Source organism: Temnothorax nylanderi, unplaced genomic scaffold (genome assembly GCF_030848795.1).
Source record: "Temnothorax nylanderi isolate EJ_2023f unplaced genomic scaffold, tnyl_v1.0 TNYL_tig0246_pilon, whole genome shotgun sequence".
In the NCBI taxonomy this organism is placed as follows: domain Eukaryota; kingdom Metazoa; phylum Arthropoda; class Insecta; order Hymenoptera; family Formicidae; genus Temnothorax; species Temnothorax nylanderi.
The window spans coordinates 66,388-82,886 of NW_027249308.1; the positions used below are offsets into that span (position 1 = coordinate 66,388).

A 16,499-nucleotide genomic window follows, 5' to 3' on the forward strand; every position below is an offset into this window, starting at 1 on the left:
ATTAGAAATTTTATGTTCCTTCGAATCAAAACGTTTTATATAAAGCGACAATTATTTTAATATACTATTTTTTACTAATTACAAATATTAGTATTAGATTATCAATTGTTGGAACTAAATTTAATAAAAATATGATTAAAAATATAGAATAACAGTTACTTGAAATCTTTATAAATTTACATTTATACATTCTTTAAACTAAAAACCTCATTTTTAGAGTTTGAGACTATTTTTGTAAGAGATCCGATTCTTTATGATAGAAACTGTTTATAAGTACATTTTGAATTCTGCAAGTACCTATTCTAAAATTCGAAATTAACTAGTCGAGATCGATTACTTTGGAAGTACAATGTATAAAATATTATTTCTTATGAATATTACTCGAATTCTAGAAAATAAAACTTTATTTGTTGAATTTTATTGATTTTTATTGATTATTGAATTTCGTTGATTTTTTGAAGTACATATTGAACTTATTCCTAGTTTAATTCTTTATTTCTACTATTTCGCATTTTATCTGATTTTTCTTATTGTTATATATCATGCATCCAAAATTGTACGTCCAATTCTTTATGCATCTCACAGCATGTATTGGAATCTGCTTTTAATGGATTCACTAAGCTGTTATCACGTGTTATACATGTTACCCACAGGTGCAGCCTATATTCCCGACGTTATTTGCATGGCGACGTGATAAAATCTCGCTCGCATGTGTCAGGATATACAGGAAACCCGAGCAGATCCCCTCTGTCACTTGATACTATCAATTTGTCGTTAACGAGTCTATTTGTATTACACCGAGTGTATAACGTTATTTTACACCTTATTTTAAATTTTAAAGTTATGTGTGATAAGCGATAAATAATAAATTACAAAAATGTTCGGTATTTTATGCTAAGAAGTGATCCATTTCAAAGAACGTTCCGTTCCAGAGAGCTTGAGGGAATTAGATATATTTTTCATACAATCATTATGTGCGATTTTTATCCTTCTTCTTTACTGCTTTTACGATTTATTCTCACCTGGAAAGAAACCACACACATTCTTCTTTTCTATCCCAGCGGTATCGTTGGGTCATTTCATTATTTCCTATTGCGATCCCATGGTGTGTGTAGCTTTCGCGGTTACGTGGTTAGCTGTCCGCCTTCCTCGAGTGCAGGTGCAGCCGATATTTACCATGTTATTTACAATTTACGCGGTAAAGGCGATAAGATCGGCCGTGCGTGTTCGTAAGCGGAGAACGAACGTGTCAATATTGAAAATATGGAACGATATTTTATTATGCTCCTCCTATTATGGGAATTATGTGTGCGCATACTTTCGCTTCTTTTGCGGGCCGACCTCTTTTATCTTTAATCTTTCCGGCCTTTGTATCATCATGATTTCAACTCCACGGTTTTTCCGGTGTATTCGAGCCGTACAATAACATAATTTTAGATTTAACGTAGAAAGATTATTTTTATTGGCAATCTTACGAATAGTACAGGGCATAACTAGTGCAACATTAATTCCGCTTATCACTAGGTGAGAGAGACTATTACGAAAGGTCCTTTGCTGCGTACGCTCTTCCGGCGATGTTTGCCCGCCCTTTAATCGAACGGTTTATTTTATTACTCGCATAATTATCATAAATTATTGACGCTTAAGTCTCGATTTACCGTACTTAATACTCTGATAACGACGACTTCAGCGATCTTACTTGCGCCGCGTTGCAATATTACACCTGGACTTAACGTAGCCACCTTATCGTTAAATGTCTACTTAAGGATTGTGCGAAGACCTTAATACGGGAATTAATAGATCGGATAATGTGTTTCGATAATCACCGTATTTATTGCAGCTATTGCACGATTATTCGAGACCGTGACAAAATACAAATTGGCTCGTATCATGATAAGAATGATACGAGCAATTTTAGCATTTCAGCGAAGCTTTTATCGTAATTATTGTATATATATATAAGAGAATTCAATTCCAGTGTTATTTAGTTAAATATACTCTCTAAAAGTCGAAGAATGAAATGCAAGTGTAACGAAAAGTGAAAATTGAGCCTGTGCATTTCGAGTGGATTTGCCACTAACTATGAGAAAGAGTAAAATTGTGCTCTATAAGTTGGAGTGAAATTACACTCCATTTGACTGAAAGGCACTCTTTTCGAATGCAGTAGATCAGTCTCCATAGGAGTGAATTTTGTCGCTCTACAATTTTGAGAGGAAAATTTTATTTTGTTAGAGTCATTTATCGATCAGTCGATCTTTAGTGAATCATGATTCACTATAGCTTTAGAATGAGATCGGATCACTCTAAAAATTTGAGTGAAAAATTTACTCCTACCTTATGAGAGAGTGCCCGCATTTATTCCAATTAGAGTGACAATCTTCTCTTTTGGAATGACTATCGTAATCATTCTAATATATTAGTGGCAAACTGTATGAGATTTAGAGAGTATTATAACCAAGATTCGATATTAATCTAAATTAGGCAGTGCATATTTCATTAATTTTATAGATACGATCTATAGATAATCTATAGATTATTCCTTCATAGAAAGACGTCTTCAATTGAATTTATTTGATCAATTTCTTTTAATGCATCGTATAATGACTATAATGAATCGACGAATCACACGGTCGACTAAGCGAGAACGATCTGGCTAACTGGAAAATTAGCGGTGACGCTTGAACACGAAATTACTAATAATCATCGATACGGTCTAAAATATATTTCGAACGATCGACCCTTAATAGCTCAATTAGCGAGTTAAACACTCTCGGTAAAATTTGCTGCAAAACTACCGTGGCCGCGCGACACGTGTTTACCAACACCATTTGTCTAATTAATGTATGCTGCAACGTAATCGCGCCGCGTCTATCTCTTCTTAGAACGCGTGAATAAATCATCGATAGGAGTAATCGTTCCCGCGGCAAACGTTATCATTAGCCGACAATTAGTCAAGATACAAATCGACCATGCACTTGCCATTAAATCATATGCTACGAAGCTTCTATAGTACGGTCGACGCATCAGCGAATGACCGGTTATGGAATGTCTTTAGATTCAAATGTCTTTGCCGATTAAACTTATTGTTTTATCGTACAATTATCTTTTATATCGCGAACGTTGCCACTTTTACAAAAGTGTACTACTTATAATTAATAGTGTGAAAAGAGCGTATTAAAAGTACGAGATCATTGACTACACGAGTGAATGACTACTAGTTATATAGTAATTACGAAATGATATCGTATTATCAATTTTGAGAAAAAGGTACGCTTACATTATTTGAAATGTGGCCACGGAAATAAAAGAAAAACGTATACTGCTCATTTACTGTGGTGCATTAAGTTTCACTTCTCGAGTACGATCCATTCTCTCGTTTTTACTTCTCGTTTTCTGCCTGCGTATCTTTGGTTTTTTCTGCGCCTTTTCCCTCGTCTTTCGCAGTCTGGAATAGCTTCTGATAATCGTAGTGGCGCGGCGGCGTAGTCGGGACGGCTCGTTACCTTTACAAATCGAGTCGGCCGATCAGATTCGCGCCGGATGTGCAACAGGTGAAATTACATGTCGAGAAAATTGCCGATCGTCGATCTCCTCGCCTTTTCTTCGACCGAAGATTCTTCCTCCTTCCTAGTCGTCTCGTGCGTCTCGTTTCTAATTGCCGATTCGTTGACTTACAAACTTTCTTTTTTTTTTCAATTTTTTGCCAACATTACTAGTATTTAAAAGTTACTTATTTTTCTAAATAAAATTAATTTCAACACGTCTTGATTATTTGCTAGTATTGTTATGGTAATCATCACACGTATCAACTTAAAATAGCACTTGGCAAATAGCAAGTAACATTTGGTATATCGAGCATCGGATACGTCGTTGAAACGATCTAATCGAGATCAATTAAATTGTACGGGCTATGGCACACATGCATATAGCGAACACTTATCGCTTTGCGAGCCGCAATTGCTAGGTCATACGCTAAGAGCATTAATTCGGATTTCATGGTAAACGATGTGCTACTTCGATTAGCTTGGGAGTACAATCCGTGTTCCGTTATTTCGCGTATCGGAAATTAGTATCGCGGAGATACGCGGGGCAGATACGCCGTTCCCATTAATCACATGAGTCACGTCCGTTCACCATCCGAATATCGAGCATTACGGCATTATAGAAACGATTTAGCTTCAACACGCGGGGGTCGCGCACCCGGCACAAACGTGATTTAATATATGTTTTGCAGTCGGCAATCATGAGCACCACGCCCGTCTCAACGAGCCGGCACACGCCAGCCCTGACCTTTTCCATCCTCCCGCTCGTCCCGCGTAAGATCGAGAGATTGCGGCTTCCAGCCGCGATCGGCGCGAATGATGCCTTTATACGACGCTCCGAATTCCGGCGTGTACGCCATTTGGGGTACCGGGGGCCGGTCTTTTCATAGAAATTAATTAAAAGTAACGTGTTTTCCTCATCGAGGCGTTTCATTCTCCGTGGTTTTGTTTGGTACGCTTGAGAAAAGCGTAATCCTGATGTAACAAGTCACGCTCGTACGCGTCTTTTTTACCGGTCAATTTAATTATAATAACCGCCCTGGTGCCTTGTTTCGTTCAGCGGATTATTTGTATCGAGCACAGATTTTTCTGATACAAACGCGTGATATATTGCAATTGTAGTATTATTGCAATTATTCTATAAATTCTTATCAGTTATGAAGAAGTGAATATAAATAAGAACGTGAAGGATATTTTATCTCTCGAGATAAAATCTTTATTGTATATAGTAAGATATTAAAAATGGATAACTTACAAGTTCATATTTAATTATATACCTAATAAAAATGAATAATTTTCCAGAGATTGAATTTCATAAAAAATATATGTATCTCAAAAAATATGCACGAAGAAAAATGCAAGCAAGAAACCGGTTTAAGACTGGAATAAATTATTCGACACACGAGGGTAACAGTTAATTGTTGCGAAATGCAGCTGTTATAATATTCCGCTTGTTACATTCAGATGAGAGATTTACTGCCAAAGGATCTTCTATTAACGGATACGATTATTAAGTTGTAATCTTTTTAGCAGAAATTATGACTTAATTGCGATTTAATCGAGTTCCGGTCTTGCAGACTTTATTATAAATGCAGTGAAGTCATCTTCAGATACGAAGCCGTGATATCTCTTTCATGATATTATAGCTAGTTACGATTACGAAACGTTAATTAACGGGTAATCGCTGCCGCGTCATTACGTTCATTAGATCGATTGCGAATTATTCGAAAGTCGAAAGTCCCTTTGATGGGAATCAAGTCGCGATCAGTTCCCACAGTAGACTACCGCTACCCTCTGCAATCGCCATTTTCATCATCCCCAATCCATCTATTTTGTTGACAAGTGGTCATATTCGGTCGATAGTAATACGGCTGCAACTCGTCCATATATTCATATGCTCGCTTACAGACACTGGGTGGTCATGCAATTGTATGTTTGATCTCGAAACCATTAGAATTACAATAGAAAGGCTAGAAATACTAACATAACATCATGTAATAATTTAAAATAATGTAACCAAATTCGATCTTTCTCTCGGTGGTATGAGTTTATAAAAATGTATCTAATTCTTTGTTGACATTTTTTATCAAAAAAAAAAGTAAAATAAGTCGCTAAGTTGTTAAGATATAATATAAATTGACAAAACTTTACTGTTCGTAAATATAATGCAGACAAAAGTTTTTATTAAAAATTTTATTAGTTAATAATTTATCGAAATATTAACTGTTTATAGATTTACCAAAGAATCTTAGGCACACATGGTAGTTCTAAGTGCACGGGGATTCACGCGATATATGCGTAGAGAACCTTGATTCGGCAAGCACGCGTGTCGCTGCACGTGTGAGCGGAGCTTCCGGCGAGCGTCGCTGGTCGCTGCACGCTTCTCGAAAGCCCCGTGACTGCACGCGTGGCCGTGTGCAGTCACGTATGGGGGTCTCGCGGGTTCCCACGGGCGGATGTGCATTGTGGTACGTACGTACACCCACGGGGGAACGGGCTACGAGTGTCGTCGTTAACCGAATCATTCGGTCACATGCCACGGGGTTGCCGACCCACAGAAGCGGACCCCTTCTTCACGCCCTCGTGCACACACGACACACGCCGCGCTGCCGCCGCGCCGCCGACTTGGTCGCCTCGTTGACTTACGCTATACCAAACGCAGGTGGTCGAACGAGGGGTGTTTCGCTAGTAGGTATATACAAAAATAATGCGTGCAGATATCTCGCGTTGTATCGCGTTTGCGGGAAATACGTAGCGCGAGAACGAGTCGCACGTTTGCTTTAGTAGGCTGGGATTAAGTGAGACATCGATGAAAGCATAGGGAAACGGTAGAAGGTGGGAACGGATGATAATACATAACAAAGAGGGGTAATAAACTGTGTGAACAATACGTTCTTTCGCGAATTACATCTTCAGGATTTTTGCTATACAGGGTGTTTTCTAAGTAAGTACAAAAGCAGTTTAGGGCATATGTTTATAGGACATATGTTTATAGTTTTCTTCCTAAAGTAAGCCACGAAATATTCTCTTCAATTTTTTGTACTTACTTAGGAAACACCCTGTATTGGAGTAGGGGAGACCGGGGCTAAAACGTCTACGGGGTAAATACGTCTAATCAAATATCTCGGAACCTGTATATTGTGCAAACTCGCTATTAACATTGTAAACGCTGCTTATAGTACCCATGTGACCAACGGAGTTTCGGCAGGTTACCTGATTATGTTATGATTTTTACGAGGGCAAACGTGTTTTCGAAAGGTGAAAGTTACATTTTCTGCGCGTGGAAATTTTGTAATATCTGCAATAATATTTGCTCTCCAAATCTCTAGGTACGTGATTATAAAGAGTAATGCATGCTGAACACGAATCCAGTGTAGTTTTTTCATTATCGTTGATGTCTAATATTTCGTGGGCGATCAAACCTGAAACTTGTGTTTGGGGCTAATCGGTCAGTAAGCAGTCCGGGTGCATTTCCAAGGCATTTTCGGGCTCACTGCATATGGAATATGGATGAGACGGGAATTACAACCGTTCAGACACCGAATAGAGTCATCGGACGTCGAGGAGTGAAACAAGTCGGGCGAGTGACTTCTGCGGAAAGAGGAACCCTCGTAACTATTTTTTAATAATGTTTCGCATAAAAATTTTAAATAATTTTTTATATTTTTCTCTTAAAAAACAATTATTGCATGTATCCTATTATTTTTTAGAATTAGATGTACGTATATGTATTGAAAATGCAGTGCAGACTGTTATACCCCGGCATTTTTGAGATTTCAATTTTTCCACCGTTGTCGTTTTTGCTCTATACCGGTTAAACAAAGCGACGTAGACAAAAATTTCCTATATAAATTTTGTAGCTAAAGGTTCACTCTTTACAGTGGTATACCACATTTAACTACAATTATTTATTTTGTTGTTAAAAATCGGCACCGAAAAAAAACGGACTGTTTAGCCCCGGTCTCCCCTACATATGATGCGATTTTTTCGGGAGATGTACGTTATTCTTTAAAGCAATGAAGCGTTGCCGCGCTTGCGGATTGCCGGCGAGAACCTAAAGTTTTTCTTACGGTATTTATCCACGCACGATCGGATTCCGCGGTTAGGGCAAAACCGAAACATCGCCTTGAAACGATATCCATTCGTGTACGAAAGGGAGCAATTACGCTCGAAAAGAAAGTATAATTCGGTCGATTTTTTGCACATCCGCTCTCTACGATGTTCTCGCGAGTGGATTGCTAGTTTTCACGATAATTAACGGTACACTCAAGCCTTTCTGAGCGCAATGCTAATTTTATCATCCTCGTAATACAGTTTGTTTGTTCGAACACTCTCGTATACAATTGTCATAAAACTATACAAAGATAATTTTTATAAACAAATTATTTAATTGCCCGACATTCCGGCAATGAGTCGTGATTTATTACGAGACACAGTATTTTTGAACAATCGTTTAAGCCCTTCAGAACCATTGAGAGGAGTCATTAATTTCTATTGACATTTAAGTGTGTTATTAATGATACGAGCGTTGTGGCGTTACTCTTAATAGAAATCATATATCCGAACACGGATCTGCCTCGCCAATCCGGTACAGAGAATGATTTATCACTCGATTCGCCGAATATCCAAATCGTTCGATTATGCATATGACTAACGGATTGCGAAAGAAAACGTATTTAATTGTTTTTTTTTATTAGCGAGCGTGGCTGCTGGTTCTTCGGGCAGCCGTGTGAAGTTGGCCCCCCCACTACTGAAAATCCAATAATAACTATTACCATTCGTTTGGTGGTGTTTGGTAGTTCATTCCCGATGATTGGTAGTCAAAACTGTAACTAATAATGCGAAAAAAAGACATATGCGCGTGAAATTAGCCTCTCCTCTTGTAAAACTCGACTTTCCAGACTGCGTATATCGTTATAACTGTAAGCATTCGTTTGGTGGTCGCATGCTGACGTTTGGTAGTCCATTCCCGATTATTGGTAGTCAAAACTGTAACTAATAATGCGAAAAAAAGACATATGTGCGTGAAATTAGTCCCCCTTTTGTAAAACTCGGCTTTCCAGACTGCGTATATCGTTATAACTGTAAGCATTCGTTTGGTGGTCGCATGCTGACGTTTGGTAGTTCATTTCCGATTATTGGTAGTCAAAACTGTAATCAATAATACGATAAAAAGACATACGCGCGTGAAAATAACCCCCTCCTCTTGTAAAACTCGGCTTTCCAGACTGCGTATATTATCAAACCGAACAAGTAGCATTTTATGATGTTTGGTAGTTAATTTTCAATAATTAATAATTAATAATTAAATACATATGGATCAAATTGGTGTAATCCACTTCTAACATCAAAACGTTTTTTTCAAGCTTTTTCTATAATAAATCGATACAATAAAATAATATAAAAAGTTTTTTTTAATTCTTCTTGTAGTTATATTTCATAGTTATTTTTCGAAATGTCAAATAATATATAATCTTTTAATTTTTAGAATTGTAGAGTGTAATTAAAATAACGACTAATTATGTTTTGTGATTTTTACGACTATGCACATTTAATAATTACAAAAAATATATAATCATAAAATGCTCGTTAAATAAATATTAATGATTATAATTAAACATGCAATCGTACAAGAATATTTTTATAAAACGCGCATGGTTGCACACATATATATTTTATTGTCTTCTTTAACAATTATATTTTTAATTACTAAATGCACCAAACGAATTCTTATAGTTATAATAATATATGCAGGTTAATTATTTATTGGTAAAGTAAATGTTACTTGTTCGGTTTGATAATATATGCAGTCTGGAAAGCCAAATTTTATAAAAAAGGGGTCTAACTTCACGCGCGTATGTTTTTTTTTGTATTATTAATTACAGTTTTAGCTAACAATCAATGGGAATGGACTACCAAACGAATGCTTACAGTTATAACGATATACACAGTCTGGAAAGCCGAGTTTTACAAGAGGGGGGGGGCTAACTTCACGCGCATATGTCTTTTTTCGCCTTATTAGTTACAGTTTTGACTACCAATTATCGGGAATGGACTACTAAACGTCAGCACGCGACCACCAAACTAATGCTTACAGTTATAACGATATACGCAGTCTGGAAAGCCGAGTTTTACAAGAGGAGGGGCTAACTTCACGCGCATGTGTCTTTTTTTCGCATTATTAGTTACAGTTTTGACTACCAATCATCGGGAATGAACTATCAAACACCACCAAACGACCACCAAACGAATGGTAATAGTTATTATTGGATTTTCAGTAGTGGAGGGGCCAACTTCACACAGCTTCTTCGGGCTCACGCAACACTTTCGAGGAATTGCGTTTAATTAAAGGCGTCATCTCGATTTTACGAGGCGGCACAAGTCAAAGCGATTTATCTCCGACTAAAACGTAATTTTCGGATAACAAACATTTCAAAAATTGAATTTAATCGAACTTATTTAAAAATATTCGCACTATTGTACGCGTATTTTTTTATGAACTTGTTTTACATGTGTTTTACGTGTGTTTTACGTGGGCATGGAGAGAGCTCATCTTTATACCACTAACTTAATCCTTCTCCTGCAATTATTTCCTTCTTGAGAAAGAGATAATCCTCTGCGTTTCGTCCATTATACGACGCAAATCCGAGCGCGTGTGTCTGTATATTCATATTTTTGTCATGTAAAACAAATCGCAGAGGGCCTCGCACTCCGCCTTTTACCTGCCAGAAAAGAAATAAGAGTAATTTCACACCTTTGTTCTCCTCTTTCGGTACGTTTCTCCCTCGTTTCGCTCGTTGCTCGGCCGCAGGCTGATTCTAATATATATGTAAATTGCCGATACAAGATCTATCTCGATTTTACGAGTACATATAAGTATCGCAGTTTTCTTCTGTTGAGCTCACATTTTTAAATTAAAGTGCACTCTTTTTGAGTGCAGCAGATCAGTGTCCATAGGAGTGAATCATGTCACTCTACAATTTGAAGTGGAAAATTTCACTCTGTTAGAGTCATTTATCAGTTGATCTTTATTGAATCGTGACTCACTATAGCTTTTAGAGATCATATCACTCCGGTAGAGTATAATAGCCGGTGTAAAAATGTGAGTGAAAAATTGTCAATAATTAATATTAAATTGTCCAAAGACATCAATTTTTGATAAGTCAAGTGGTTGAGATTTGAGGTGTAGCCTTTAAGGGTTAAATCGTGGTTCGCGAAGGAACAGTTCGGTTGTACAGGGTGAAACGCACTGCGAGCGCCGATCGCACGGTGCGAACACCATTCAGGCTCACGCAGGAGATACGATCTCGCGCATATAGGAGCAGCAACGTCCTCGGTCTCGGTCTCGGTCTCGGTCTCGGGCTCCCTCCAGGCGTAAGCCGGCTACGCCATTAAGCTGGAATTCAGGTGTATTAACGATGCTGGACCGCGCGCGGCAGGTACGCAGCGACCACCCGTGGCCACCCGGTAGCACACTAATGGCAACGCTATGGCGGAACTGTTCGTTAGAGAGATTTTATTTCGCCTATCTTACGCGCTCGCGCTATGAGCAACACGACGTTTACCGTCGGCGCAACACGGGACTCGATGGGAAAGGGCTACGGGGCGCAATTGTGTACGATTGAGAGCGTCGCGCTCGTATACTCACGGGACGTTACCCTGATTGCCGCAGCCTCGATGAGGTCGACTGATTGTGAGAGGCTTTCGCGGTATTTTACAAAGTGCTCCGAGATTATTGCCATTTCATTAATTACTGTATTAACGTACTCCCCCCAACCAGAATCCCAGAATGCATTTGAAATCTGACGGAAATGTTAATTCGATCGCCGTAACTGCGACCGATGATGAAATTAAGTGAGAAGCTTAATTTTATGGTATTTTTAGAGATATCACTCAATTATAAATACAGTCTTAATTACTGTATGAATTTTTAACTAGAATTGGTTTGATAATATACGAAAACTTTATATCTCTACATGACCTTATTCATTCGTATATATATATCTCTCGCGGAACAAATTGCGCCGAAGCGGAAACGTAGCGATGCGACTAATCCCGCGAGAATATAAGCAGGCTGCATCGAGTCTCCGTGCTCTTATTTGAACTCGAGGCTAAGCGGCATCGTCGTTATCGAGAAATTCCAACGAAGGTTCCACAGGTGCTACGCGTAAATAAATGAAAAGGTCCATGCATTCATTGAATTATTTATTTCTCCGTCGTAAAAAGCTTCTATCGTCGATGGAATGTCCTTGTAACGATTATTCTTGTTAATGTGATATATAAAGTTTCTTTTTTAAATGTGTAGCGATTTATAATGTATAATATAATGTAAGATTAATATTTAAATCATAATACCAAGAATATCTTGTATCTGTTAATATTTTATTAACTCGCTTATAATTACGTCTATCTTAAATATATATCCGTGGATTAAGATTTTAATAACATTTGAGAAATTTGGAATGTTATTTGTTATAATTTAAAGACACAAGATTTACATTTTATTAGATTGTATTTCTTTGTGTATATCTGATGACACTTGGACGACAGTTGCATAATGAGAGTTGTGCAAGAAGTATGTTTATAACTAAGCCTTTGTATAACAAGATAAAATTATATAGTATATACTTTTATCTAAATTATAAAGAATTGTACGAGACAACATTTCTACTTTATTCGTATTTTTATTGTGTATTTTAGGTGGTTCTGCCACTTCGACGATGATAATTACGTGAACGTGCCGCGCCTACTGAAGCTCCTGGACAATTATAATCCACGCGAGGATTGGTATCTCGGCAAGCCCTCGATACCTGCGCCCTTGGAGATCATCAGGCAGGGCCCGGAACCGCAGAAACGACCGGTGAATATTAATTAATTATGCTTCCTTTTTTCGCATATTTTTCGTTCGCTTTTCGATATGCTTGGTATGTAAATTCGTTTTATTTAAAAAAGTTTGTCCAAAGATGGCAAGCAATAACACGAAGGCACTGCTTGCAATATAAATCAAGTTACTCGCCAAGATGACTGATTGTATAGTTGTTTGGGGTTACAATAGCGAACCCACGGATCCCAAGCTCAACATACTGTAGACACGTACATTTATTATTACACATCCGCGCGCTGACATACATGCGTTTTTGCGAGAGACAGTGCAGTGAATGATTGAAAAAGAATAAAAGCAGAAGCTAATCTAAGCTGAGAAAATGCATCACGTTAGGAACATGACTCATATATTTGAAGATTTAAACTGAATAATACAAGCTAAAGTTTTACTGCAAATCCAAGTGTGTTATTTGTACACATCTAACAATAAGTGTGTAAATCGTGTAGTCACTTTTTACGCATTTGTACGCGTGTTATTTTTTTTGAAAAATGTGTAATTTTTACACACTTGGCTTTGCAAATGTGTAATTTTTACACACGTGGCTTTGCAAATGTGTAAAAATTACACATTAAAAAAAAACCACGCGTACAAATGCGTAAAAAGTGACTACACGATTTACACACTTAAATGTGTAAAAATAACACACTTGGATTTGCAGAGTTGTTTTTACATTTTATTCTGAAAAAGTTAGATTATGAATATCCCTTAGGTATTATAAATATCTTATTTTTATTGAATAATATAGTACAGAGGGTATTCGCATACGAATTACCTATGTAATACATTTTTAATTTTCTTGACATTTATTAGATTTTTTATCTTGATTAATCTGTATATGTATAGCACATGAATTGGCTTCTTTGTTAGGTTTATTTTAATACAAATGAGATTATCGCTATATAGTACTTACAATAGTAGCTTACTCCGCGGACATAGGTTTTTTTATTACTCAAAATTTGAAATTGGGACACGTCTAACAATGAGATCAGCCAGCTATCCGTTCAAATATATAACGTCTGTATTTCGAGGGACCACCTACTTCGACCTAGATTTACTTATACTATAGATCGTGTGGACTATAATTACACCCTTCTCCGAAAGTCAACTTATTATCGTCCCTCGCGGTCAGTCAACCGAAGGAAGTTGTCCCTCAGGATTTATTTAGCGGCGTAATAGAGCTCAACAGTAGTAATTTGAAACAATGACAATAACAGGCGCTACAAAGACGTGATGCCTTTGCCGTGTCGGAGATGTCGCAAACATGAAATTCGTCCGACCGTCTTTGAAGCTTCCGGTGGGTCTCTCGATGAAATTAAACTCGCCAGAGGAAGAAAATGCCGGGAGGCTTTTAGAGGAAAGAAGGGAAGCAAAAGAAAGCGAGGGGTGGTGAAAGGGGGCAAGATCATCATTTGCGAGATTTTCTTTCTTCTCTCTTTCTCCTCTCCTCGCTTCGCGGTCTTTACGCGAGAAGCGTTACTATACTGTGCCATCACTAACGGGTGGTCTTATCGAATTTATGCATCCGCGAGGCGGCGGCTTCCGGCAAAGTCGAGCGCGTGCATACGTCTTGGCAAATGCAGGTTTAGGGTGAAATAGCGATCGCTCCGTATTTGTGAGCAGTTCGGTCGACGATGAAAGCAAAGAATATCGCGCGATAGCGTCTATTTTTTCCCTCTTCCCCGGCGGCGTCTTCTCCCTGCCGTGAGTTTCATGCTATTATTCCACACCTCGCATATATACAGGGTGTTTCCAAATATGTGGGAAGTATTCAGGACACAAAACCAATGAAAAAAGTTTATAAAAGTTTATCAATATGTGTTCTTGTTTACGAGTTATAGTCATGCTTGTACTCCAGTATTGTGGAGCAGTTTAACGTTATAGATGCTCGAAATGGCTACATTTGAATATCTCCGCAATATTTCCCGACCTTGATTTCACACATTCTATTGATTGAGTTTACTCACTTCAGTTCGTCCTCTTGCTAGAAGCACTTAATAATTCAATAGAATATGTGAAATCAATAAGGGGTCGGGAAATATTCTGGAGATATTAAGCACTGTTTACAAATACAAACCAAATATGACCATTTCAAGCATCTCTTATGAAGGTATAAGCAGCTGTAAATTACTGGAGCACAAAAATGGCTATAATTCGGGAACAAGATCAAATAGGACATATGTTCACATAAACTATCTTCATTGTTTTTGTGTCCTGAATCCACGACTGCAATACTTTCCACATATTTGGAAACACCCTGTATATTTCTCTTATTCCGTGCGAGTGCATATGTTTTTATGAGTGGATCTAATCCCAGGCTCGCGCCCGTGAAATTCCGATTTTCCTCCGCGGGAGATGCAGTTGTTGCGACCGCGGGCGGTTCACTATCTTCTCGCATATTCAATCTACGACACTTTTTGCACGCCTCAATGCGCGTATATCCGCAAAATTGTTCTCGGAGATTCGGCGTATGTATGTGAGACGTGGTATTCTTCTATCGTGAGTTTATAAGCAGTAACAGGAACGATGTCGCAAACGTCCAACTTATTGCACAACACGCCTATAGTGATCAGCTTATAAACATAATGAAGATGTATTGAATTAGAGAATGTTTTAAGTATTTAAATTTTATATTATGTATTTTTCATTTTTCAAATTATAGCGGTTTTCTTTTCAAATATTACTTAAGAAATTCAGGTTCTGCAAATGTTTTTTTTTTTAGAAATTCCTTGGAATTCTAAATTGTGCGTCTTATACGAACTGTGTCATAAAATGATCTAGCTACTATAAATTGTTGAATCGTGAATAATATTCTCTCGATCTTGAAATTACATTATGAATTTCAAATCAGTATGAAAGATGAATATGTTCGTAAGAGGCAGAGCGAAGTATAGAGCGCCTTTTCAAGGCACAAGCAAGCGAAGAAACTCGCCCGTGCACAATCACGAATCGATAAAAGCCCGTCTCACGTGCTGCTTTAGGAGATACACGATGCGATTCGGATGTCGCCGATATGATCGCCGACGCTCGGCAGCCGACAGTTAAAGGAAACCCGCGATCTTATCACGACGCAGTGTCATGCTATGAGGCCATTAATCCTTTTTCTTCTGCCGAGACGAGAAATGAAAAAGGAGATCCGTCGCGCCGTTGACGTCGCTCACGGTCGAAAGGACAGGTCGATTTATGCTCCAGAAAATAATTTCAGGACACGCGCGTCACTCGCTTTAGAAATTCATAACCGCTTTTAATTCGCTCGTTGGGAAATTTAAAATACTGCACCTCTTCTCTTTTTGCGCTTCCACTTTCGCGATATATGCGCATCGAATCAATTTTTAACCGATCGTTTTTTATATTCTCCCGGAATTTGCATTTCGCGGCGAAAAGTTGGACATGGTATATATATATATTCAATATAATTGGAAAAGCTGCTTCCCGCGTTTCTTCTTTCATCGCGGGGAGAAAAAGATACGAGGTTGTCGGGGGGAGGGGAGAAATAGATAAAGACGAGTGGAATCCGTGGTGCTCTCGAGATGAAACGATAAATCTTGCAAAGCCCATAGGATCCGTTCTTCCTTCTGAGATTAACCGTTTCTTATAAGGTCCGATCGAAGCCATTTATCAAGGTCCCTTTCTTGATATCTCTTTCCCTGATTTCTCTCCGCCGCTCGTTAAAGTCTAATCATAGTACAGATTCCAATTCTGTTTCTTTTCTGATATCCGTGAACTTCGCGCGATCTATGACTGCCAATAAATCGATCGGACCTTTCACTACTGAACAGACTACCGCACTCGCGGAGATTGAGCAGGAAGAGGAAACGAACGAGATTTAGATTTCTGATTTATTGAGTAGTTTACTTATTTACAATGTACTATATTGCGATCTATTTCAAGAATTTTCTCTTATTCAGCGTCGCAAACAGAGAGGATGCCCCAGATTTTGGTATAATATTATGACAGATTTGAAGGAATTTTAAATTGTCTTATATCTCTTAAAAGAAATTTCGAGGAAAACAAGCTTTTTAAAACTTTCATCTTTTTACATCTAATGTGAAATATTTTAATTATTAAACATTGAA

General features: G+C 37.9%; 1 protein-coding gene across 1 annotated transcript in view; it reads left to right on the forward strand.

The window, feature by feature from the left end:
* Positions 1-16,499, forward strand: part of Fng (Fringe glycosyltransferase) — a 119,832-nt gene that overhangs the window by 40,359 nt on the left and 62,974 nt on the right. The window contains exon 5 of the mRNA XM_071718338.1: positions 12,243-12,402. Within this exon, the coding sequence (XP_071574439.1) occupies positions 12,243-12,402 (160 nt within the window). The remainder of the gene's footprint in view (positions 1-12,242; positions 12,403-16,499) is intronic.